The 24,468-nt window shown below is 36.5% G+C and overlaps 1 protein-coding gene across 6 annotated transcripts in view; it reads left to right on the top strand.

Moving 5' to 3' along the window:
- NAV3 (neuron navigator 3) overlaps window positions 1–24,468 on the top strand; it is a 268,312-nt gene that overhangs the window by 227,672 nt on the left and 16,172 nt on the right. For 4 of the 6 annotated variants that reach the window (XM_082055776.1, XM_082055773.1, XM_082055778.1 and 1 more), the window contains 8 exons: window positions 1,994–2,071; window positions 10,396–10,479; window positions 12,069–12,180; window positions 13,497–13,618; window positions 14,215–14,235; window positions 15,503–15,675; window positions 19,389–19,542; window positions 22,492–22,666. In XM_082055776.1, the coding sequence (XP_081911902.1) occupies window positions 1,994–2,071; window positions 10,396–10,479; window positions 12,069–12,180; window positions 13,497–13,618; window positions 14,215–14,235; window positions 15,503–15,675; window positions 19,389–19,542; window positions 22,492–22,666 (919 nt within the window). The remainder of the gene's footprint in view (window positions 1–1,993; window positions 2,072–10,395; window positions 10,480–12,068; window positions 12,181–13,496; window positions 13,619–14,214; window positions 14,236–15,502; window positions 15,676–19,388; window positions 19,543–22,491; window positions 22,667–24,468) is intronic. The other 2 variants (XM_082055777.1, XM_082055774.1) reach the window with 1 other exon arrangement.

The following is a 24,468-nucleotide window of genomic DNA, read 5'->3' as shown; positions in this document are numbered from 1 at the left end:
CTGTACTGGATCTGAGGGATTGTGCAATTCTAAGTAATGTGCTGCCTTTCAGGAGAAAAATACCTCAAATGTTCGCTTTGAACTTCTCTCCCTTACATTTTGCATTACACTAAATTTCTGAAACTGACCACTTTGATGGATTTCAGAGCAATGCAGATTGATTTCAGATATAAATCAAATCTGACGTGGAAAACAGCTTCTTTGTCCTCACAATGTGTAAGAATGGGTGGCAAGCCCAGGTCAGCAGCTGAATACAATTACAGCCTTTCTCAAAATGAAGTTCTGGTCTTTTAAAAAGGGCATCAAGAAGTAGCAGCAATAAAATGTAGCACCAAGCAGGGCACTTCCACTTCACAGAGCCACATGCCTTCTGACTCCTGTGTTTGTGCTGCCCCTATTTTTACTATTCTAATCTGAGAAAAAGTCAATTCAAAGTTATTTTGAGGAAGCTGAACAAATAAAACATATTCTTCCTTACTTGCCACAGCATATTTCAACATAATTTCTACTTGAATTTTCTAAGATTCTTTCTCTGAAAATTAAAGCAAAGGAGCTGAAGAAGCTCACCATAGCTCAGTAGTGTAAATGGCAAATCCTCATTTCATGGCCCTTGACGTAGGGCTGTATATAGAGGTGAAATACCATTTCTTTCCTGTGTATTTCTACATGGTGTTTTCTCAGTATCTAGGTCTGCTCTGTGATGCTCTTGCAGGAGATGTTGAACAGCAATTCATGAGAACTACCTTTGTATAGATGCAGGAATATGACATGTAGCTTAAGAAAGAAAGTCAGACAATTACTATTGAAAACCAAAGAGAAAACTTGGAATAAGAAAAATGGGAATCCAGGATGGAGAACAGCTCAATAATGTTTCCTTTACTCAGAGCTAGGGTAAATGACCTAGCTATTTTTGTATCATAGATGTACAGGAACTTGTTCATTCTTAAAGCTTGTGCATTATTCCTTGTTAGTTTTTGTGAGAGTCACAAAATTAAAGTACTGCAATAGTCTTTACTAGCGAATGTTATGTGCTCCCTTTCCTAGGCTAGTTTTAGACATTTTTTTGTCTTTAATCTGAAAGAATTTCTTTTATATCTAAATAAAGGTGTTTCAAAGTGAAACACCATGCCGTGCTAAAGTTCAGTGCAATGCCTGTGGTCCTTGTAAGATCTCAAATAGAGTTAAAAGATCTTAAAATGCTGTGCAAGCTTCGTGCTAGGTACCTATCCTAGCAGAAATGTAAACATATTTTTCTGAAGGATTATGTTTTTTGCTAAAGGATACAAGAGCTTTGAATTAAGTATATTTTCATGTCATCTGTCACGTTTAAAACTACATGTTTTTAAGCTGGCCAGCAAGTTTCTGAAATATACATATGATTTAAATAGGTTGAGTGTTTGAATCTCTGGGACTTTAGGAAGCATTTTGTTAGAGAAAAAAAAAAATACTGTACCCCATGTAAATTTAGACATCCAAGAAGCAAAAATCTGTGTCTGAGGTAGTCATCAAAGCCTTCTTCATGCCAGGTAATGGGGGAGCACTTTTTGGCACTTCACCTGAGTTTAAGGTAGACATTTACAGTCTAGCAGAGAAACCTCACTCAAATTCTTTCATGTTCCATAATCTCAGGGCTCGTCCAAGGCTGCTGTCCTTGATCATACTAAGGATATGTTTGGAATTTATGGGATTTGGTAAAAGACCATGACATTTACATGTGCAAACAGAGGATTGTACGTATGAAGTAATTAAGCATTTGCCCATATGTGCTGCCCTAACTGGGATCCTAGCTCATACACTGGTTACTAGCAAAAAAGTCCGTTGGAGCAGCATTCAGCATCAACTTCTAATAATTTGTATTTCTGAATAGTTCTGAGATTAATATGTGAAACAAAGATATTGTAAACCTATTAGTGATGCCTTAAGAAAACAGCAAGAAAACACAAAAAAAGGAAATTGCTGAAATACTGACAGCAGTCATTTTTTCTTTTTCTAGCAAATTCAGAAACTACGGAGGGAACTAGTTGCATCACAAGAGAAAGTTGCTACGCTTACATCTCAGCTTTCAGCAAACGTAAGTATTTTAGCTTATGATCATAAACAGTATCAGAGAATACATTAGCAGATTAACTAATAGTTGTTACTCAATTCAAGCACCAACACGTGATCTGGGAGACTTTTACCATTTATTTATTTTTGTATTTTTCAAATTAATTATTTCGTTAGGTGTCTATATTGCCTCAGTTTCAAGCAGAAGATATCTAGTAATCAAACACAGTAGAAATGAAAATGAGAGTGTCCACACTTTGGATATGACAACAGTCCTGTCCAGCTCAGTTTCACTCTTTTGTCAAAATCAATTAAAAAAAAAAAAAAGCCCAAAAGTAAGGAGACACAACCAAAGAAAGCTCATGAATTGCAAATTCTTATAGAATTCATTATAGTTTTATTTGACAAAGATAAATGCTGCAAAATGCAGATAGACATGGAGGGAAGCACAGTGTACAATTGTATTTAAAATTAATACACCTCAATAACTGTGCTGATATATAACTAAAAGAAACTGGGCTATTTCACAGAGAGCTCCCTGGTGTTGCTTCCATTTGTCATATACCGGTAATATGAGTTATTGAACACATCAGAAAATAATGCCAGATAGGGAACATGAGCTACCATCCTGCCTGGTCACCATGGTTTCAGATGAAGCTACCCAATAGTTACTGAACAATCTGTTGTATAGTGATTTTCAGATGCAATTCAAGGTATAACTATAGTTGTCATTTCCAAGGAAAGCTGAGATGCAGTTGCAGGAGAGTATCATTTTGCATTTCAAGAAAGCAGTTTCCTGAGGTCTCGGGAAATCTATAGAGTGCCTTTATTCGAAATGTAGTTGTACTGAGTACTTAGATCTACAAATACTGCCGTCAGTTTCAAAAAATTATTTCAGTTGGTGAAGTAGTACTGCGTTCATGTTGTGGTAAAATAATCTCTAGCTGTGTGAAACCTGCTTGTTCTCTTAGGACTGCCATACATGAAAATGTGGAAGAGCTACCCTCAGCACTCTCTTCTCTGTTCAGCTGGCTGCCAAACACCTGTGGGTGTTTGTACCCCTGGATTGCTAGTCTGTCCTGAGTTCTGAGAATTAATTTAGTGAAGCAGACCATATTGGAGTCCTACAATGTTTGTAAATTCAAAAGCTAGATTCTGAGTTGAGTTATTCATTTGGGAATGTATAGTTAGCATGCCTACTCTGTGTATGAGGTTCCTTGGCTTGTGTATTTTTAGACATTGATCTTTATCTTTGCCATGTTTGGCAGTTCTTCACTCACCCACCCTGAGAGCAACAAACTAAACCCAACATCAAGAGGTCAGAAGAGCTAAGCCAGCACACCTCAGCTGGTTGTGTTTGCTAACAAGTCTGTTGTTCTCTGCAGGGCACTTTTATTTTCATCACAAACAAAAGGCCACAGCAGCTCTGCCTTGCGGTGGGGGACACATCGAGTCAGGCAGTGGGGCTGGACTAGGTATCTTTAAAGGTCTCTCTTGACCCAAACCATTCTGTGATTCTGAGCAGCAGTGCCACATCAGTAAGACTAAATTTTTTGCCTGTGGTGGGCCTGCGCTCAGGTGCCTGTATTAGAGCTGGTGTGGGAGCGCCTCTGATGGGGATAATTCACACTGTTGGTGCCCTTCCCCATTTTATTCTGAGGACATAAAAGACCTTTGCCCTTCACTCCTTCTGCTAGTTCTGAAGAGAAAGCACCAGCGTATTCCTTCTTGCTGATATGTTGAAAGGGAGAGTTGAAAGATGACTCTGTTTAATCTCCATCCTTTTCCAGTCACCTCAGAAATACTGTAGCCTATAGTACAGCAACAAGTGTAATGGGGTGAGGATGGGAGGGCATTCTCCTCTGCATCTGAAGCAATGAGGCCACTGTTCAGTTTATTTGGGCCGATTGCATCCAGTTTCTCTCCAGTGTTAGCTAGAAGTCATTGCCTATACCTCTGTTCAGTATTCCTTTGTGTGGAGCAAAGAGCATTCAGACTGGTGTCTAGTAACCTTACCTACTCCAGACAAGTTTTCAAAGTCAACTCCAAATTACAATTAGATTTGTTCCATATTTCAAAGAAAGTGTGTCAAGATAGAAATGAATAGTTACATTTTGGCTTGGTTTTCACCCAAACTAATTCTGCTGCATCGGTGAGAAATAAGTTGGGGTTTGATCTGTTTAAGTCACCTTGTGTTGGTTGGGAATGTGGTTCCAAATACTGCCTCTGGAGTTCTGAGTACTGAGTAAGAATCTACTGACCTAGTTGGAGGACTAACATTTCAACAGGACGGTTCTAAATATATAGACATGCATCTGGTTTTGCCTATCCAGAAGTAGCACATTTGTATGTATGTGCTTCTATGTGTATATAAATGTGCACGCACACCATATGTTGTATAAAGGTTAATTTATTTAATCATGTTCTTTTGACTGTCACTCATGTTCTAATCCATCTCCATGGAAACAGTCTTTAAACTCTAAATATATAAGTAACCCTAAAGCTGATGCTTTTATCTCACGGGGTTTTTAAATGGTATGAGAGAAATCTTTCCTTTTTCCAAATCGCCAACATGTGGAAATTCACTCAAAATTGTCAGGAGCATGAAACTTACAGGCTTCACATTTTCCAGGTATGAACAAGGGCTTTAGACACTTCCATGATGAAAACACTCTTAAAAGAAAAGGAGACATTTATTTATTATAAATAAATATTTTTGTGATGCTGTTAAGAGAGATATACTTTGCAAAACCAAAAATGAAAAAGTATTTAACAATAAACCTTGTTCTGAAATCTTTCTCTGTTGTTCTTGGTACAGAAGATGTAAAGCATTAAAAACACTTCCACATAAATCCAAAGGATGAAAAGAGATCCCTTAGAGATATGTTAGTATTAATTTTGTCAGTCTTTTGAGCACTTTATGTAAATAAATTCTACAAATTGTCACTTAAACATCAGAAATAAAATCCTACTTGAAAACAATGTATACACAAACTTTAAATTGTGATATGGCCTCCGAAATTTAGTCTAATTACAGAATTTATATTTAAATGTCAGTGATTATATACTTTTCATAAAAATTGTGAGAGTAACTAACAAATACTTTATTTAATTTGAACAAACTTATGATAGACCCAGATGGGCTTCTAATTTTCATGAACTTGGACTGTCTTAGCAATGCTTTACTTGCATGTGTTCATTTATCATTTATCTTCTACTCTAAGAGACATGCTTCAGCAGTCCCTGGCATTTAAAGGAGAAGTGGTCCTAATCACAGAAGCTGAGATTTGTCCTCAGCAAAGAAAGAAAAGACATATTTTACTCTCTAAATGGATAATACTAGTAATGTGACCCTCATGTTGAGTCACTCCTGCACTCCAGCAGGCTAAAACCTGAGTGAGCAGTAAGTTTAATGCAGAAAAAAAGTTTGGTCACTCTGAGCATCTTTTCTGTAGATACATCTGTCTCTGGCAGGCAGAGAACTGTATGAACAGAGAATCTTCTGCGGTGCCTTTTGCTGACTAAAAAATGATTCAATCCTTTCTGATGCCTTTGCTACAAAAGCAGTCGTCTTAGCCTCAGTTCTAAACTCCCCCAAATTCCCATACTTTCACACTTCTTTCTTTGCTGTAATCTGGAGAAGGAAATTGTTAATAGAAATCTTGTTCCCTTACAGTTCATTTCAGGCTTGAATTCGTTGTTACCACCTGCTTTTGTAGAACTGAGCAAAAGTACTGCAGGCGAGTAAAAAAAAAAACAAAAACAAACAAAAAAACCCCACAACATATTATTCACCTCATTTTAACAATATTAGTGTCTTTCTTTACTTCACTACAGAAGCGATAGTGGCACACGTATCATTAAAAGGCTGTCATGCTGAAATTTGATCTATTACATCAAGCCTTTGTTTGATATATTATTTTATATCAAAATATGCCAATTGGAAGTTATAGAATTTCTCAGGCATTTTGGAAACCTCTGCTAAGACTTTTCTGATTCGGTTTCATTTATTATTCACGTTTTGTTGGCTGGACTCAAGTACTACGCTTGATTTGAGCCGTTTATTTCATTTGATTAACCCCCAAGTGTTTTCCCTGCATTTGATTCAATTCAAACAGGGCCCAGCTGTTGTTTGGATGCTTAATTTACAGTCTTTTTTCTGAGATTCTGGCTTTTCCCCTGGTGCCTGTTTTGATGCTGCTGAAGGGCAAATCTCAATACTAATTTAGAAAGGGCCTGTTTTCAGTGCAGAAAGTGTCCAACCAGCAGACTTCCTACGTGACTGACAAGGGCTCAAATTCCAGCGAGCAGCCTGAACCCAGCCTGTTCGGAGGGACTTTGATCAGTGCTTTGTACTGTATAAAGCTGAAGGGTGCACTCTTGCAAACTGTAGTAGACCCAGGATGCCAGTAGAAAGTGGAGGGGGTTCGTTGGCTGATACCCTGGTTTGGCCAGCTCTGAACCACTATCCTGCAGCCAAACAACAAGATAATAGCAGGCGGCGAACAGAAAAGGTCACCAGATGTGCAGTTGCTTCTTGCAATCAGCCCGATCCCTTCTGGCCTCTCACACCTCCTTTCATTCAGCCGTGTCAGGTGGGAGGAAATTTATTTATTTACATTTGTTTTATAAACCTGAATGCTGGACATTAAATCTCGAAGTGTGTCAGCAGATAGTCTTTGGAAGCGCCGATGTCATGTTCAGGATGGGCTGTAAACCTGAGAGCTGAGGTATTTGGAGTTTGGCTGGCTGGGATAATTTACTAAGAAGGAAATGTTTAAAATAAAATCTGTCATCTTAGCACTGAAGCCATTCCCTGAGCATATATCTCTTTGACTCTTTCCCATGGGAATTTCAGAAGTTAATAGAAGTCAAAATTACTCCATCTGTGATGGATCTACAGATTAAGAGTCGTACATCATCTACGCATCTAATACATATATCATGTTAAAGATGGATTTATTTTGCTGTAGGCATACTTCCAGTAATGCCCAGTTACTTAACATTGACTCCAGTATATCTGTCTCCAAGTACAAATGCTGCATTCAATTGTGAAGATACATTTTTACTTTAGAATAGATGTTATTTAAAGCACATGCAATATTCAGGATATTTTCTATGGTATTCAAATGATGTCTTCCATGAAGGAAACTACCAGATCTAACACAGATATTTCTAAGGTGTGACGGATTGGCTGTAACTTAAAAAAAAATATCATTAGTATTTTTACAAGAATGAAGGAAAGGATCCTTTTGGATAAAGTAAATAATCCTCAGAAACTGAGGATCACCAATTCATTCAAAATCAGTTACCAAATTTAAGAGCATAAAAGAAGTATCTAATTAGAATTTTTAATTTCTAATGATGATTTTTAAAGTCACAGTTTCTTCTATTTGTTTCAAATGTTTTCTTTTCTAAATTGGTTTGCATTTAACTATGTAAATGTAAAATCTGATCTTAAATGGGAATATATACATACATACTTTTTATACATACTTCCACATGCATATAAATATACTGATAATCTAGCTTCTTTTGAACTGTTATTGTTTTGTTACATAGTATCTATTTTGGGATAAATCTGCATAAGATATCAAAAGATAGTTCTCTAGACTGTTGAATAAAAATCATTTGCTACCATAGGGAAAGGCAGGACAGTTCATTAGTCTGAATGCAAAATTAACACTTTATATTTCAGAGAAGAATATTCTGTTGTAAAAAACATTTAAAGTAATAAATGATGCAATTGCAAGATTTTCCTTGATTTTTTTTCATTGGTGGGCCTGTATATTATGTTTCTTTATTATTAGAAAATTGAGACCTAATAGTCTACGACAAATGAGTTAGGAAAGATCCATCATATGGATCCAATTACAATTATGCTGCAAAAATTTTAGTGTGCTACTCCAGGAAAGCAATGTGAACTGGAGAAAGAATCCATAGGTGTGACATAGCTGTCATTCTCTAATGACTGTCAGAGAGTAGCTTAATAGTTTCAGTGAACTTTGATGACATTTTTAATAATGCTTTTTAGTTCTTGATTTTTCTTATGAGTTCCTTATTTTTTCTTATTGTTTCTGGTGGTTTATTCCTGTACAATATAAGCTGAAGTTGTAGCTATGGAGTAGGAAAATACTTTGCACAAATATGCATACTTAGGTACTAAAGAACTGTGGTTATCACAGTCTAATTGTGATAAATGGACAAAAGCAATGCATAATTAAACAAACAAATCCTCTTTTCAAGCCCTCAGTCTCCATTGTTATTCTCACGGTAAAGCAGAAGCACAGGCCATCAGCCAAGCCATAGATTTTTTTATGGGACAGGGAACAGTAAGCTCCATTAGTTTCCTGTTAAACACATGTCATAAAGAGACATTTGGTTATAATTCTGTAGTAATGCATCGACTTTGTCTCTGATTGCATTCTGGGTCACTGGTCATCATCTTTGAAATTAAAACACCGTAAATTAGTCTGGATATTTTTAATATGTAGCTAATTATTAAAGTGAAAAGTGAGTTTAAAAACTAGTTACTGTTACCTTATCAAAGGAGCAGAGAAGTGAAAACAACCAAAAGCTGTAGCTTCCAAACTAGTTAAAATAACTTTATATCAATTAACAGGTTTCAGACATGCATTTGGCACATACTCTAAGTTCATTTTATTTAAAAGTATAACATCAAGAATAAAGCTTGAGTTATAAATGTCAAAATAAGAATATATACAATTAGTAATTTATCCTTAAGAAATTGCATATGTATCTAGTCCTATGTTTATCAAACATTAGTCCCTGGGGTCTGTATCCTTTACCAAAAGAAGTATCCCTAAGGCATCTCTGCAGATACAGAAAGCAGGTGGATTGACCGCTATACCCATAAGTAATTAAATAAATTATTTACTGATTATATAATTTACAAGGAGTAAACTTGTAGTAAACTTAGTAAGTGTAAAATGAGGAGTTTACAAGACACTGAAATGTGTATAGCAATGCAAAATCATTTACAAAACATAAAAGCCACTTATCAGTATAACAGCTCTGAAATGGAGACACAGAGGTGGGCCACTGTTATATACATGATTTTCTTTTTTTTATTTGAGGAATAATATACTGAACGAGGTGGCAAGAAGCACTTTTCCTTCTCCTAAAGTGCATAACAGAATCCTTTTTGGACGATGTCTTCTTCTGATTATGCCTCAGATTCAGTGTTACCACATACAATTGAACAATTTCAACTATGCCTGTACAAGCATGCAAATCTGTAACTGAAAAATTTGCCAAGCACTGTGTGTGCCTGTACTGCTGTAATAAAAAATAAATATTCTTGGTGAGGATGCTCAGTTAATCCTTTTATGCATATAAATATGTTGTTTGTGAGTTATATTTCTGAGCATATTGTAGTGCCTATGTTTGAAAACTTTGCCTATTGCCACTTTTGAGACAGTAAAGAGAAAATAAGTACTTGCTGCTGCTTTTACTATTTGGTGTTGTCAGACAAATAGATGGCATTTTATGGAATTTCATAAAAATTAAATTCTTACTTTCCCTTGACTGTACGAGCTGGCTTAGCTTGTTGTTTCCTTATTACCAACTGACCTACATTGCCTACAAAGCTCGATGTCAGTTAGAATCAATGAAGAGTTGATTTATTGTTTGAATAAATTTTGCTTCCACAAAGTATGGAGTGAATGTCCTTAGAAAATAAAATGAAGCGTTAGGTCTTTAAATCTTTTAATCAGTTTCAAACTTATTTCTTTTATTATTGAGAAGCAGGACTTCCAATTTTCATTATTGACTTCTATATATGTATTTGTACTCAGGTATAATGATTTATATTTTATAGAAGTTTTTTTGTTACTTTTATACACACAGCACACACACACACATATAATCAATATAAGATGAATAGACTAAATAACGACCTTTTATAAAACTAACTGTGATTTTTTTTTTGTTTGAATCTCGGGATTCCTCTGGGCTGTTTTATTTGTGAGTTTAAAACTTAACTTTTAAGATAAAGCACTTGGATTCCCATTTTGAAGTGTTCAGTAATTGAAAATAATTGTTCCTGGACTTCTATTTGGGAGCAGACTTCTTCTAGCCAATATATCAGTAAACCCAAAGCAGGGCATTAAATCCATAATTTATTTCTGGGCAGAGATACAAAAGATAGACTTGGAGTGAAAATAATATTTTTTAAAAACATAAAGCTCTGGAAGAAAACCCAGAGTGGCAGTGCTGGGTTTCATGGAGTCCAGATATTTTTTGTCCAGCCAAAATGTATGAAAGATTCTGTAAAATGCATTTAAGATGGGTTGTCACAACAGATGTTGTCTTCTGTTTCCTTCACAGGCTCATCTAGTAGCAGCTTTCGAAAAAAGCTTGGGAAATATGACCGGCCGATTGCAAAGTCTAACAATGACAGCAGAACAAAAGGTACGTTTAACCAAAGCAGATACTTTAATGTGGAAAACAGTCAGCAGATTACATTACAGTTTTGTTTAAAAAACACTGAAAGGAAACAGGGACAGCTGTGACAATAAAACAGACAGATCTTTCTTTAATAGCTGTTGCCATCAAATCTTCATAAAGCTCCAGGAGAATTAAACCATGCAGCATCAGGTTTACTCAGACAATATCATGCAATAGTTTGAAGAGAAAATCTTTCGTTTCCAGATTTTAATTAAAATATATTCAACTCTAGGTTTAATGCTCATTGAAAGATCCTGTAACAGAGACTGATCATAACCTACTGGAGTCCTTCATTCCAGCCTGCCAATGTTGCCAGAATAATAGAATTATGGGGAGAGAAAAACTTTAAGTAGTGAAAAATAACTCCATTCAGAGTGCTAATACAGGTTGAATATCTTATTCATGAGGAAACAGTTTTAGTTTTCACTGTGCTGTTTTGACTGTTGGGGAAAAAAAGTGAAACCTGATAGGTAGTGAATTTAATGTGAGCCTTTGCACCAAGCTCAGGATTAAAAGGCTTCTTAGCACATTCCAGGATTGAACTTCTGTAGCTCTTCTGCCTTTATTCGTTTTGAGCAGTATTCTACAAATGAAAAGGCCTCATTGAGCCAAACTGTGAAAGAAACTTTATATCAGTGAGCTATTATTCACCTCTGGAGTCAGTGTAGCTATCTAAAATAAATAACATTTCACAGTCTGGTGGAGCATCAACAGATGAAACACTCATTGTGAACTGGGTAGAAAATATTTGTATTGTTTGGGTTTTTTTCATCTTAAGCAAAAAACACAATGGAATTTTCTTAAAACCCAAACTTTTGACTATTGTATGAAGTATAGTTTCCCTCAGAAGGTTTTCTGTTCAGAAGAGGTTAAGCACTGACATTGAAACAGATCATATCCAAGCTTCTTTCCCAAAAGATTTGGAACATATTCTTTTCCTTCCCTTCTTTTCTCTGTTGTTGAGGATAAATTCTTTTAGTCCTCATTATATAAATACAGCTTGGAAGGACATGTTTAATGTAGCAGTAATAAAAGCTATTTTTTAGTTAAAATTGGCTGTGCATTCTAACTTCAACTTGCAGAGCAGTCATTATTAAACAGAGTTTTTTAATCAAATTATTATTTAGCAAGTTACATCTTTTGAAAAATACACAAATTCAGGTGGAGAGTCACCTGTTAAACAGAAGCCTCACATACTAAAGAATGGAATTCAAATGCTTTTGTTGTCTTTTTGCCATAAAATTGTTGGGTTTCTCTTAACTTTATAATGAATAGTGAATTGAGACTCTTTTTACATTAGTCGTTATTAAAAATGCTTTGTTGTCCTTTACAATATCATGATCACTTTATATAGAATAAATGCAAAAGAATACGTTAGTTGAGTTTAATATCTTTAGCAAGAAAATATGCATTCTACTTACTTGTTGCCCTTTAGTTCACCCAAGCAGTCTCATGAACTTCAGTTTCACCACTCTTATCTTGTAATTTTTTTTAGCTTAGACAAACATTGATCTTGTGCCATATATTTTGAGCTCTCTTTGCTCTTCCCACAGGAATCTGAGCTTATAGAGCTAAGGGAAACTATTGAAATGCTGAAAGCCCAGAATTCTGCTGCACAAGCTGCTATTCAAGGAGCCTTGAATGGTCCCGATCATACCCACAAAGGTATGTTCTTGTCACTATTAAAATAAAGGCAGATTTTCTCCCCAGAAGGAAAAAAAAAAAAAAAAGCTAAGTCAGTACTCTTCTGTTATTTTGGGGACACTGTTGCAAGGGCAAGCACATTCTGCAGTGCATGTTAGGCATACTTGTGGTCTTTCCAGACCTGGAAACCTTGCATGTGCTTCCTGTTTGCCACAGAGTTAGTTCCTGGAGCCTTGTCTTCTCAGAACAGGGTGGCCAGGATTTGATTACTGGGTGTCAAGAGTTAACCCTGTTGCTGCAGTTGAGTATTGAAGTACAACCAAGACACTAGCGAAATCTTATGGCTAAACATGGTTATACCATGGAAATGCAGAGTAAGATGTAGCTCTGAAGATTGCTGTGTTCCTTGTTAAGAGATGAACTGAGAACAGCTCAGCTCCTTCATGAGGTGCTAAATCTGTGCAGGAAAGCGGACATTTTAAATTCTAAATGAATTTCTCATTGCACTTAGGAAGACATCACATGATAAAGATATACTTCAAAAGTGCCTGTTGATAAGCAACAGCAAAGGAATTACTTGAAGGAAAAAAAAATAGCAGCATTCATTTCTGAGAGTGTCATTGATCTTTCTTTAAAGAGGTCGTTATTTAGATGTTTGCCCTAAGGTCATTTCATTTCATGATTTCAGTATAGCAAAGCTTACTTCTAGGATGTAAAAATAATATAAAAAGTAATTTCCCTTGGTATTAGTGGGTATGTTCTACAAGAATATTTTCCAGTGATTAATATATAGTTAACAGAGACTTTTAAGAAATTGAAGCTCAAAAGCCTCACAAACCATTTCTAATATTCTCCACTTCTTGGTTATTCTGTTTCACTTGTTTTTAATGAATTCCCGCCTGCTTATTTCTATCATGACATGTTAGAAGGTAGCATTTGAACACTGATTAGACCTGCTACAAGTCAAGTAGTCCCTATACTCAGAAAAAGAACTGTAGTACAAATCATAATAATAAGCTGAGTAATTCATCTGTAACATAAACTGCATAGCTGTGGGGTTGCTGCTGCACAGATTGCTGTGTGGGGTCACCACCTTCATGCCAATATGCCCTCAGTTTGGAGGATACCCAAAATGTTCACCTAATTCTATGCATCCCCATTGACTCCCATGTGGTTTCTCACAGACTGCAATAGCTCGAACCCAAGACACTGCAAGGATCAATGCCATTTATGTTCATTTAGGGTCCCTTTGAGGAGGAAGATACAAGATCAATACAAGAACGATTATTGTATTGAAACAGAAACAAATGGATTTCACAGTGTCTTCTTTTCTTTAGATTTACGTATAAGGCGGCAACATTCCTCAGAAAGCGTTTCCAGCATCAACAGCGCTACAAGCCATTCAAGCATTGGCAGTGGTAATGACGCTGACTCCAAGAAAAAGAAAAAGAAAAATTGGGTAAGTGCTCAGCAGGTTTAAACCTATTTTGTAGCTATTATGTCGTTTCCTAGTGCCTGAGCAGTATAATGGCCCATTTCATCTACAATATTCTTCTGGGGCCAGATGGATATGAAGCAATTCCCATGTATGCACACTGTGACACTACCAGCAAAATAAAAGGTGTTGAATATCAGTGGGGAATTATTTGCGTAAGTGAGGATAATTAAAAAAGAAATCCAAACCAAACAAACAAAAACTTTAAATATCTGTTGTAGTCAAAACCATCTCTGGGCCACATTGAAACACTGATTTTTCTTCAGCTGGAGTTTGACTCAAGGGCTGAACTCAAATATGTTACTCAGCTATGAAGGGAGTTTAAATCTGTTAAGCATTCTCAAGTAAAAGTAGTGTACAGTGTTTAAAGACCTTAAGATGCTTCTCACCTGGAACACATAAATATCACATAAGGGTTTAATCAAATATTTTCAGTAAATAATTGGAAAATAAGTTTTTGTTGTTTTAAAAATATTACCTGCATAAACATTTGTTTTAAAATACTGATCAGCCTTCATTCCCTTGATTTGTAATTCCACACTCTTTCATGTCTCTGCAAGGTGAACTCTAGAGGAAGTGAGGTGAATATAAACCATGGAAAATTTGGCATGCATCTATAAAGAACCCTATCTTGGCATGATTGCTATTTATTTTGGCAGTAGGCTTTTATACCTTCTAAAATCAGATTATCCTGTATGTCTTCTCAGTTTGTCTCTATTCATTTTAATCTCAAAGTTTAGACTATAGAAAGGGGGAGTGTAGCCAAAATCCATTTCTTTCTCATTAGATATCATGAGCTGGAAAGGATTTAAATAATGTTTCTCTGATCAGTGGTCACACTCCCCACTCTCAAATTAACACATGGAAATAAAATGTTTGAAACCTCATTTTTAATAGAGGAACTGGCTTGTCTTTGACTTCTATACCATTTTAATCAGAACAACTTTCTGAAAATAATAAAAAAAGAAAACCAACCACATTTTTCCAAAGTTGAACAAATTCTGTATTTAGACAATCAAGGAGTGGGCTACGGATCAACGAATGGGCTAGTTAAAATTCACTGCACACATAACTGTTGTCATCTTGGCTTCAGAAATAAATGGCTCTTTGGCTATTCTGTCCCTTTTCAATACTGGATAAGAGCTTCTAGGGGGAAAAGGCAATGCTTGTATGTTCAGAGATCTTACTACTCTAAAGGAAACTGCAGCAAAGATTATTTACCTTTCAGCTAACATTCTTCTTAGCAGTACAATCAAGCAAGCCTCATGTCCCAGCTTAAATCCTCTCTCTTGTGATCTAAATTGTAGCATTCACATAGTTTGGACATTGAAATTTAAATGGGGAAAGAAAATTGGCAATCCCAGTAAATTGGACTTGTTTGGGGGCTTTTTGTTTCGTTTTGTTTTCTTTTTTTTTTTGTTTGGTTGGGGGTTTTTTGTTTGTTTTTTGGTTTTGCTTTTTTATTACAGTATTCAGTAACATCAGGTTCTGCCTGTACCTGGATGCAAAGTGGTTATTTAAAGCCAGCCCTTGAAGGGAATGTCATGAGAATGGGATTCCACAGGGGCTTAATGGTTTTAAATGAGCACCCGCCTCCCATAGCTGTACCATTCGGTCCTGCACTTTTTCCATAGCATTACGTTTGCGCTGCGCTGGATTAATAAAGTCAAAATAAAGCACTGTATCATGTTTTTATAGATACTGTGTTGCATATGTTAATACCTTGCTTCTGTATACTGACCTCAGGCAGTGGCTAGGATGGCATCTGCAAACTAACTCTTCAAAACATGAACTGCACACAAATTGCCATGACGAGGAAAATAATCTTGTTCTATGTTTGTTTTCCAGCTAAGAAGCTCTTTTAAACAGGCCTTTGGAAAGAAGAAGTCCACCAAGCCTCCTTCCTCACATTCGGACATAGAAGAGCTGACAGACTCCTCTCTTCCTTCATCACCAAAATTGCCCCACAGCTCAGGAGAGTGTGGGGCAACTTCAATGAAACCATCACAGTCAGCATCTGCGTAAGTCTCTCTCTTGGCAAACCTTACTTCCCAAATGGGATGGACTGTGAAACAGACCTCCTTGAATGTGGCCATTTACATTTCAGAAACTTACCAACAGCCATGACCTTTGAATCTCATGATCTGACCATTTAGACACTACTAGACTCCAGCAACTCTTTCTTGGGTTGTTCTCTCTTCCTTTCACTCCTTTACCCCAAATCATCTATCAGTACAAACCTATTTCCAAATGCATATACAAAAACTTATGTTCTGCTCTCCCTACATTATTAACAACTTTGTCAGATGTACTTAGTAAAGACCAAATACTACTCTTTCCTTCCTTTATGACATACTAAAAATGTAATTCTTTTTCCAGGTAGCTATGAAATTTTATAAGATCCATTCTGTTATTACTTTCTCTGTTTTTTAGCTACTAAATTATAACATTTTTAATCTATTACCCCTCTTTTTTCTGATTGATTTTTTTGCGGGATTTCACTTTTCATTTTTTTTGTTTTAATCACCATTTTTACAATGTCAGGGCTGAGAACAGGTCAGCACTCAAAATCTGTCTCATTCCTTAATTACTTTTTGGTGTCTAATATATTCTTATTATGGAGTTCTCAGGTTCAATTCATATTCTTCTACCTTTTTGTTTGTTTGTTTACTTTCATTCTAACAAACTCAAAACTTTTTCCAGTCACGGGAAATCAACTTCTTTGAACAAAGAAATGCATACTATAGATGACAGCCTTGCTTTCCTTGTCCTAATTGAGAATAATCAGGTCACAACTACTCTTCTTTAAAGGGCCCAGGGGATTCTAGTCTCATAACTGATTATTCAGCTTTAGAATATGATATCCCTGTGTTAGGTACATATCTGTTATGACTGACTTTCTACAGACTCTCACGATTTTTATATTCTAGATTTTAGAGTTCAATAGCAAATACTCCCACAAAAGAAACCACTCCACAATAAATATTTTATTTCCTCGTATTCTGCACAGACTAGTGAGGAATAGCTTATATAGATCTCTGTTTTTGTTGGACATTTCATAGGAAGCTCACACTTTATATGGTTTCAGGTATATGTGTGTTTCAGGGGAGGATTTCTACATGTTTGGGAGTCTTGGGTCTGATTTGTTATCAACTTAAAAATCACTGGTTAAAGCCGCCTTAGAAAGTGCCTGAACTTAAACAAGACACATTTATACAAAATTATCTACTCATGATTTACAGATCTGCTTTCATAACCTTATCCTGTTTCCTTTCCTACAACCCTACTTTTTTTTCTGTCTCTTTGACTTGCTCTGAAGGTGTACTGTGTTCCCTTGAACGTATCAAGGGCAAAACTGCATATTTCTAGTCTTTCATCCCAAGCTCTTCCTATGCCTATTTCGTCTTTGAGCCCTAACTTCCAAAATTCTGTCTGGTTCAAAGCCTTCTGGTTCTTCCTCCATAACATTTTAAACACTGATCTTTCTGACCATATTATCACATTTTTTTTATTATTGTGACCTCCCTATACAAGATAACATAGGTGCCTTCCCATCCACAGAAAGATCACATAAAATATATTTAGATTAATTTCTTTATCTGTTATGCTGATAATAGTGCTTTCTTTGGAAGACTCAGGTTTCCATGACATGATTTTAACTTCCACCACCTTCAAGATTTTTCATAATTATCAGCAGTCTCTGTTCAAAGATCATGACATACTTGCTCCTCCTATGCAGAGCAATCTACTGATTTAAGAATCCTGAGATTGTTACAAGAAAGAAACAGTAAAACTCTTTCTTTCTAACTACTTTGAACCTTTGTCTGAAGTCTGATCAGGCTTCTGAGCTTCTTTCTATGACTGCTCAGGAATGCTAACTTATCTTTTTGTTTTTCTTCCTTTTGATGAAGTCACATCATCTTATGTAATTTTACAGCTGTAAGAGTTGAGTGTTGAAGAGTTCTGGAATATGCAAAAGAAAATTAAATTCATAATTTCTTCTTCCATTCTGCTTATGTTACCAGTCTTAGACAGCTTCTTCCTGCTTCTTCCAGAACCATCACCCTGCTTTCTGCTTAATTTTCGTGTTCTTTAAAGCTGGCTTGCCAAGGTCGTTTTGTCCATCCATTCTTAAGATGTACTGCAAAAAGCCAAAATGAAAATAACCAAAAAATACATACGTGACTTCCTGTTGTCCAAGGTGTTATATGAGATAATATATGCATGTAAATAAAATTTCATTTCTTATTTGTCTAGCAAAGGCATGGGCACATCAAACCAAGAACTGTCTCATAATATTTAGAAAAAATTCCAAGTATATGTCTTTATTTGTTATCACTCACATCTAAAATATTTGTGCATGTTGTGAATGATATTCATTATTTTCCTTCTTCAATTTGCCTTTTTTTTTTTCTTTTTGCCATGAACTCCTTCATCTTCCCTTTGCTTACAGTTTCTTGATATATTTTCTTGACCTGAGACTCATGTTCTAAATCATTACCTTTCCTTTCTTCCAATTGCATCTGTCCAATACGTGTGTATGCAGGTCATCTCTAGTCTGGGCACCAAAGAAAAGGCAAAACGGTCCCGTGGTCTACAAGGATAGATCCCGGTAAAATTGAGTGTGGGGCATGGAGTTGTATACCCAACCGCTGACCTGGAGAGTGTTGCATCTTCTTTCCCAAAATGCATTTGCATGCATTCTGGCAATTAAAATTCAACCTCTATTTCTTGTTTGTATATTAGTAGCAATAATCAATAATAATAATACTTATTATTATAAGATATTTTTCATATTTAAAATGTTCACAAATATTAACTATTTATAGTGAGAGTAATAAGGATCAAATAACATATGCTGAATTGACTGAAAATATTGCTTAGTATAACAACGTAGCAAAAATTCCATGTTTTATTTTCCACTCATTCCATTGGGCAACAGATGTAGGTTTGATAACACATGAAGGCAAAACAATCTGACATGAGAACTGGACAGCTGCTGGGGCCCTGGGCCAGTCATGTTTTGATATTTTCTCACAATATAATGGTTTCTTCCCTTAAAATTAATGCTTAAGAAAAATAATCACATAGTGATCCCTTTTAATTCAGTTCTCAAGAAAAAAAAAAAAAGAAATAATTAAAAAAATCAAACACATAATTTTAGACACCATGCTTTAGCAAATGACAAACTATAGGAAAAAAAAGTCAGCCATCACAAATCAAAACCATAACAGATTAAAATCTTCTAGATTATGAAGTCAAGGACTGTCTCTTTGTGTACTGTTCAAAACAGAGAAAACTTTTAGTGCCTAACAGAGAACAAATACCAGTAGTGCAGTTTAAACAGAATACTTCAGTTCTGACTGTGGCTACTTAGGAAGAGCATAACTTTGCACCAAAGAAATCACGCAGATATAAAATAAAACCAGTGGGTGATACACACTCAAAAAAAAAGAGATTTCTGAAAAGTTTTTAACAACTTTTTTTCATCATAGTGAAGTATCTAACTAAACTGGAAAGTTATAAAGCAAGATGATAATTTTATCTGGTGAGGGACTTTTTTCCTTTTTTAATTTGCAATTTGAGCCTTTTCATGTTTCTTTGATAAGATTCTTGCTTCATTCATAGGTTTCACCAGCAGCAAGCATTTTCTGTACTTTAATATGTAGTAATGACACTGCTTTGGGGGAAGAACCTTCCTTTAATCTCTTACCTGTTTCCTGCTCCTTTTTAGGATCTGTGAGTGCACAGAGGCAGAGGCTGAAATTATTCTTCAGCTAAAGAGTGAGCTGAGGGAGAAAGAGCTAAAATTAACAGACATTCGCCTTGAAGCCCTCAGCTCTGCACATCATCTGGATCAGATTCGGGAAGCCATGAACCGCATGCAGGTCAGTGCAGTAGCTTAACTGATGACAGTGGTGCACACTGAAGGTATTTCTTTTCCCAGTACTTTGTTCCAAGTACCAGAAAAAAGCCAATACGAAGTAAATTGCTAGATTGACAGCACTTCCAAAGGATGGGTATGATAAACATTCACCTAGTAATAATAATGTTGATATTCTTAGCCTTTGTTTTAATAGCTAAAATGTTTTTGAGATATGGAAGGAGACATAATTCCTCCCCAAAGTATGTTGGTTTTCTGGTTATCTAAACCGTATGACTGGGGAAAAGCAACAGGACAGACAAGCTCATCAAAGAGATTTCTACAGAGCTTTACATTCTTGTGCCATGTAGGGATTGGGGATATATATGCATAGTCTTTCATCTTCTCTGATTCCTAACCAAGTTGTGGCTTGCAGAAGCAAAGTATGTAAAATTGAACTAAATTATTGTATCCAACATCACTAAAATTTCACTGTGTTATTTTGTGACACTGCTCCAAATCCTTCCTGAACATATTTTTCACCAGAAGACTTTCCCTTTCATGAGGCCAAAATGATACAGAAAGAATGGCAGTGTTCTTCAGTGGAGTACGGAGCTGTGTGGGACTCAGCTCTGTTGCCCACATACAAGTGTCTAGTGTCATGTTGGGTGTCCAAAAGTATCTACAACATCTGCACAGTCTGACATAGGTCCTTCAGTAGCTTTGGACCCTTCTGGAATGGCAGGTGAGAAACCTAGGGCATCTGTGAAGGAAATATAAACTATATCTGGGAAACAGAATCAAGGCCACGGCATGGGGATTCAGGCTGAGACTATGACAGCTACATTTAGATGTCTAGGTATGAGGAAGGTGGTAAACTCTTGTTGCAGTCAATTGAGTTTTAGTCCTGCAGTAGTGGGGCCTAGAGAGCTATCCTAAAATCATCCTGAGATAGGTGTAGAGGGTGAAATTGACTTATTTGAGCACAGGTGCCTATTAACATTTGATCCAGCTTCAGATATTTGCATCAGCACAGGACTTTCAGGTTAAGCATTCAACCCATGGAAGGCCATCTTGACAATGACACTGGAAACCCACATTTACACAGCTGAATCCAGCCTCAGTGGCTTGTCAGCTGAATTGCTGGGTGCTGGGTGCCTAGGTCAGGGGCATCTGTAGGCACTTTTTTATAGATGTCCAAATTTGGTGTGCTTGATGGCTTTTCTAGACCTCTTTGTTTATACCATGCCTATAGCAGTCTCGGTCACACCTTTAAACGTCTATGGTACACACCATCCCACCAGGTGCTCACACTACTAAGTGCCAACATTGCTGTGGGATGTTTGGCTGAACTTCAATTACAGGGAAGAATAATCAAGAACTGGTCCATAAATATGGGTTTCAGTTGTCCAGACATAAGTAAAACTTTTGGTCTGGAGCCACTAAAGAATTTTTAGGAACTGTAAGGGATAGAATACAGTTAATTGTAATGGCGGAGAACAGGACATGAAGGCTTACGAGCTGATTACAGTCTCACACTGGGATATGAGTGCCTAAACCAGGTGAACTCCTCAGAGAGACTAGTCTGCTGTAGCCACAGACTCCCAACATTTTACTTTCCCCAAAGCTGGGCACAGATGATTAGTTCAGATGCTGTTGCTGGTAACCACCAGTTCTGAAGTTTTCCTAAAAGGACAGACATCCACCTTGGAGTTGCCAAACTCTGTGACATTTTGAAGAACTGATGAGGATTGGTATGGTAAAAAAGTAGGATCGGTGGGAATGATACATAAAAATCTAAACCTCAGCTGGACGGAAGACTGCTAAAAGTTTTGTGATTAGCATAAATGGCAGAGTACATAGAGGTTGCATGACTCATTTCCTCATAGTTCCTGATTTGAACCCTGGGCTAAGCTGGTGCATTCATCTGTTACCTTCTGTCACTATTTTGCTGGCTTGTCCCTTTCCTTTTACTGTCTCCTGACCTTTGTCTATATGGTCTAATCTTTTTTATAGCTGTTACAGGTTTTTTTGTGATGCTATCTTGCATGTTTTTAGTTGTATAATGTAACTCAACAGCTCTTCATAAAAGAATAGGACTTTTATACTGAGTGTTAGTGAATGTGGAATTAAATTTGATTTGCAAAACCATCTGCAAGAATAAGCAGTTGCTTTGTACTGTGCTTCATGAAGTGACTGAAAGCTAGATTTAACTGGTACCAGGCTGTTCTCAGGCTAAGTTTTCATTTTATTATTGTACATTCAATAATCACTTGGCACCACAGAGGATTTAGCTAAAAAAATTCATAGTTGTTCTGATTCATGTGTCACCATATGTTTTCATCAAAAAGCATTTGCTGGCCACTATGCGAACAGTCCCATGTTTGAATGATCAAAAAGTCTTCTCTGATAGCAAGAAGGGTTATGAAACTGTTAAAATATCAATTTCTAATTTTTCAGTTTTAATTTCATTTTTCCTCTTGTGAAGTTACTGCTTAAATTTTACACTCAGTGGCAGTAATAATTTTCTGTTTCTTAGGAAACATTGACATGTCTAAGATTTTAACAATTACTTTCTTAAATGACTATGACCTAAGATATTTGACAATAAAAAGTAGCTTATAAAAGTGGGGATAGCTGGGAAAGTTTTTACCATGCTTGTATTATGGTCAACTATACAATAAACACAGAAGCTTGAAACTTACGTTGTTTAGGAAGTGTTTTGAGAAAAAAATAAAAAAATAAAAAAGCTAAAACAAGGCTATAGGGGCTTTCCATCTTCATTTCAGAAGTGAAGGCAACCCGGTTTTCACTGACTGGGTTGAACTTCTGATATATCGAGCTACATACTGCTGTGAAAGTGGTAAACCGGTTAGTTCCTGCAGGCAAACAGCAAGCACCAGAATAGCCATCCCCAGTGGTTTTCTGAAAGAATAACCTCCTGTGCTTTGATGCTGATTTCTTTTGAATACAGAATGAAATTGAGATATTGAAAGCTGAAAATGATCGTTTAAAGGCAGAGACTGGAAATACTGGAAAGCCTGCCCGGCCATCATCAGAGTCTTCAAGCAGCACATCATCTTCTTCATCACGGCAGTCACTAGGACTTTCTTTGAACAATTTAAACATCACAGAATCTGTTACATCAGGTAACCATATTTTGAGCACATTTTGAGGAAGAACGGTTATTCATTTCTGAAAATGTAGCTTTTAGAAGTTCCTGAATAATAGTAACAGATTGTTCATGATATTTGCTTAGTTCCTAGCTGTGACACTGCCTTCCTAGTCATCTAACTAGGCTTTGGTCATCTAGTTTACAATTTGTTTAAAAAGGGAAATATCTGTTGCAGTATACATAACAACTCTGTAGATATGTTCCCTTGTCCCTAGGAGAAAAATGTGAGCATAGAACATGAAACTTTCTCTTTTGTTTACAGATCTTTTATCATTCAGTTAGGTCCCTTAACTTCACTTCATATTTGCAGCTGGAGCAGAAGGTGGTCTCAGATTTATCCCTTACATTTTTTTAATGTGATATAGCTAGTTAGCCTGTTGGACCAAATCGCCATTTATCACAGGAGCCAAAGCCCACCTGGCTTATTAAGCACTCTCATTGTCTTCTGTGAATGAGAGAAAGCAAGCAGAACTTCAGTCCACATCCTGAACGTTAACATTTGATTATTTTCCATGCCATAGAGATTATTATAATAAGCCTTCTACACGTGTTTTGCTAACATAGCCAAGAAACAGAAGTGCTGTCTCTAACATTAGAATTGGGAGCAGAGCAGAAGCAAGGCGGCATTCCACAGAAAGTATAATGCAGTCTCTGGAAGCAATAAAAATGTGGCTAATAATTGTAGAAAGAGTCTAGGCAAGAGTACAGCTGGGAATGTGCCAAACTGCTTGACTACAATTTGGATTGGCAGTTAGTCATAATATCCTGCCACTTATTGATTACACAGATACTTTAATATTTCTTCTGGTTAATATTAGATTCTGTATGAAAATTGGTATATTTTTATTTACATTCCAGCCTACATTTTTTGCCAGGTTTAACTTTTAGAATGAATGAGTCTGAGCTGCGCTTCAGTAGACAATGTATTGTTGCTAAAACAGGGATAAAAAGTTAAGCTATGGTTCCTGCTCACACATCAACACACAGTAAAAATTAAAAAAAAAAACCTCAGAACAGAATTTTTTTCAAAATGCTAATTGTAGAATCTCTTTCATGAGTAGCAGCTATTAGCACTTTGTCGCTTGGTGCTAACTCTGTCTAGATAAAGGAATAAACATAATATAAGCTTTATATGATTTTCTGTGTTATTGGTTCTAAATGTTTTTCTAGCATGTAAAGTAATCACTTTTGGTTATAAGAAATTAAAGAAATCAGGGTGCCTAATGAGTAGTGGAGGATTTCATTTGATTATGAATCTGGACTTTTTGATCATTGTGAGTATCATTTTGTTGCCATGCCAGAGAACTTGGAAGGATGGCAGTTTTCCTACCAAGCCTTGTGGGATTTCTGTGGCAGCTGGAGCAGTATTTAACAAAAGTCCCTGAGATATGGAGAGGTTAATCAGGCTGAGGACTAATCTGAGCGAGTGAACGAGCGCTTTGGCTCATCGTATTAAAAAATGCCATGGCACTATCTGCGAGGCCAGTGTCTCCAGTGGTCATCTGGAAATGACCAAAGCTATCCACTGTCACTTCTTAAAGGTACAACCATCTCCTCCAGGTAGATATGAGCGACAAACTGAGGAGGGGCTCAGCAGCCATAGACACCCATATTTCAGTCACTGGATTAAAGAGCAGCAAACAAAGACCAGTACAAGAGTCTGGCTGGGCTGTCTGGTCGAAAGGGTGCCAGAGCTCAGACAAGAAGTGAGCCAGAGCCACCACAGTGGACCCAAGGAGGAGGGCTGGCAGGAGGTAATCGAAACAGTTAGAACCA

This window comes from Streptopelia decaocto (genome assembly GCF_964273445.1).
Source record: "Streptopelia decaocto genome assembly, chromosome: 1".
Classification (NCBI taxonomy): Eukaryota; Metazoa; Chordata; class Aves; order Columbiformes; family Columbidae; genus Streptopelia; species Streptopelia decaocto.
This window is presented reverse-complemented; position numbering and strand designations above follow the sequence as displayed.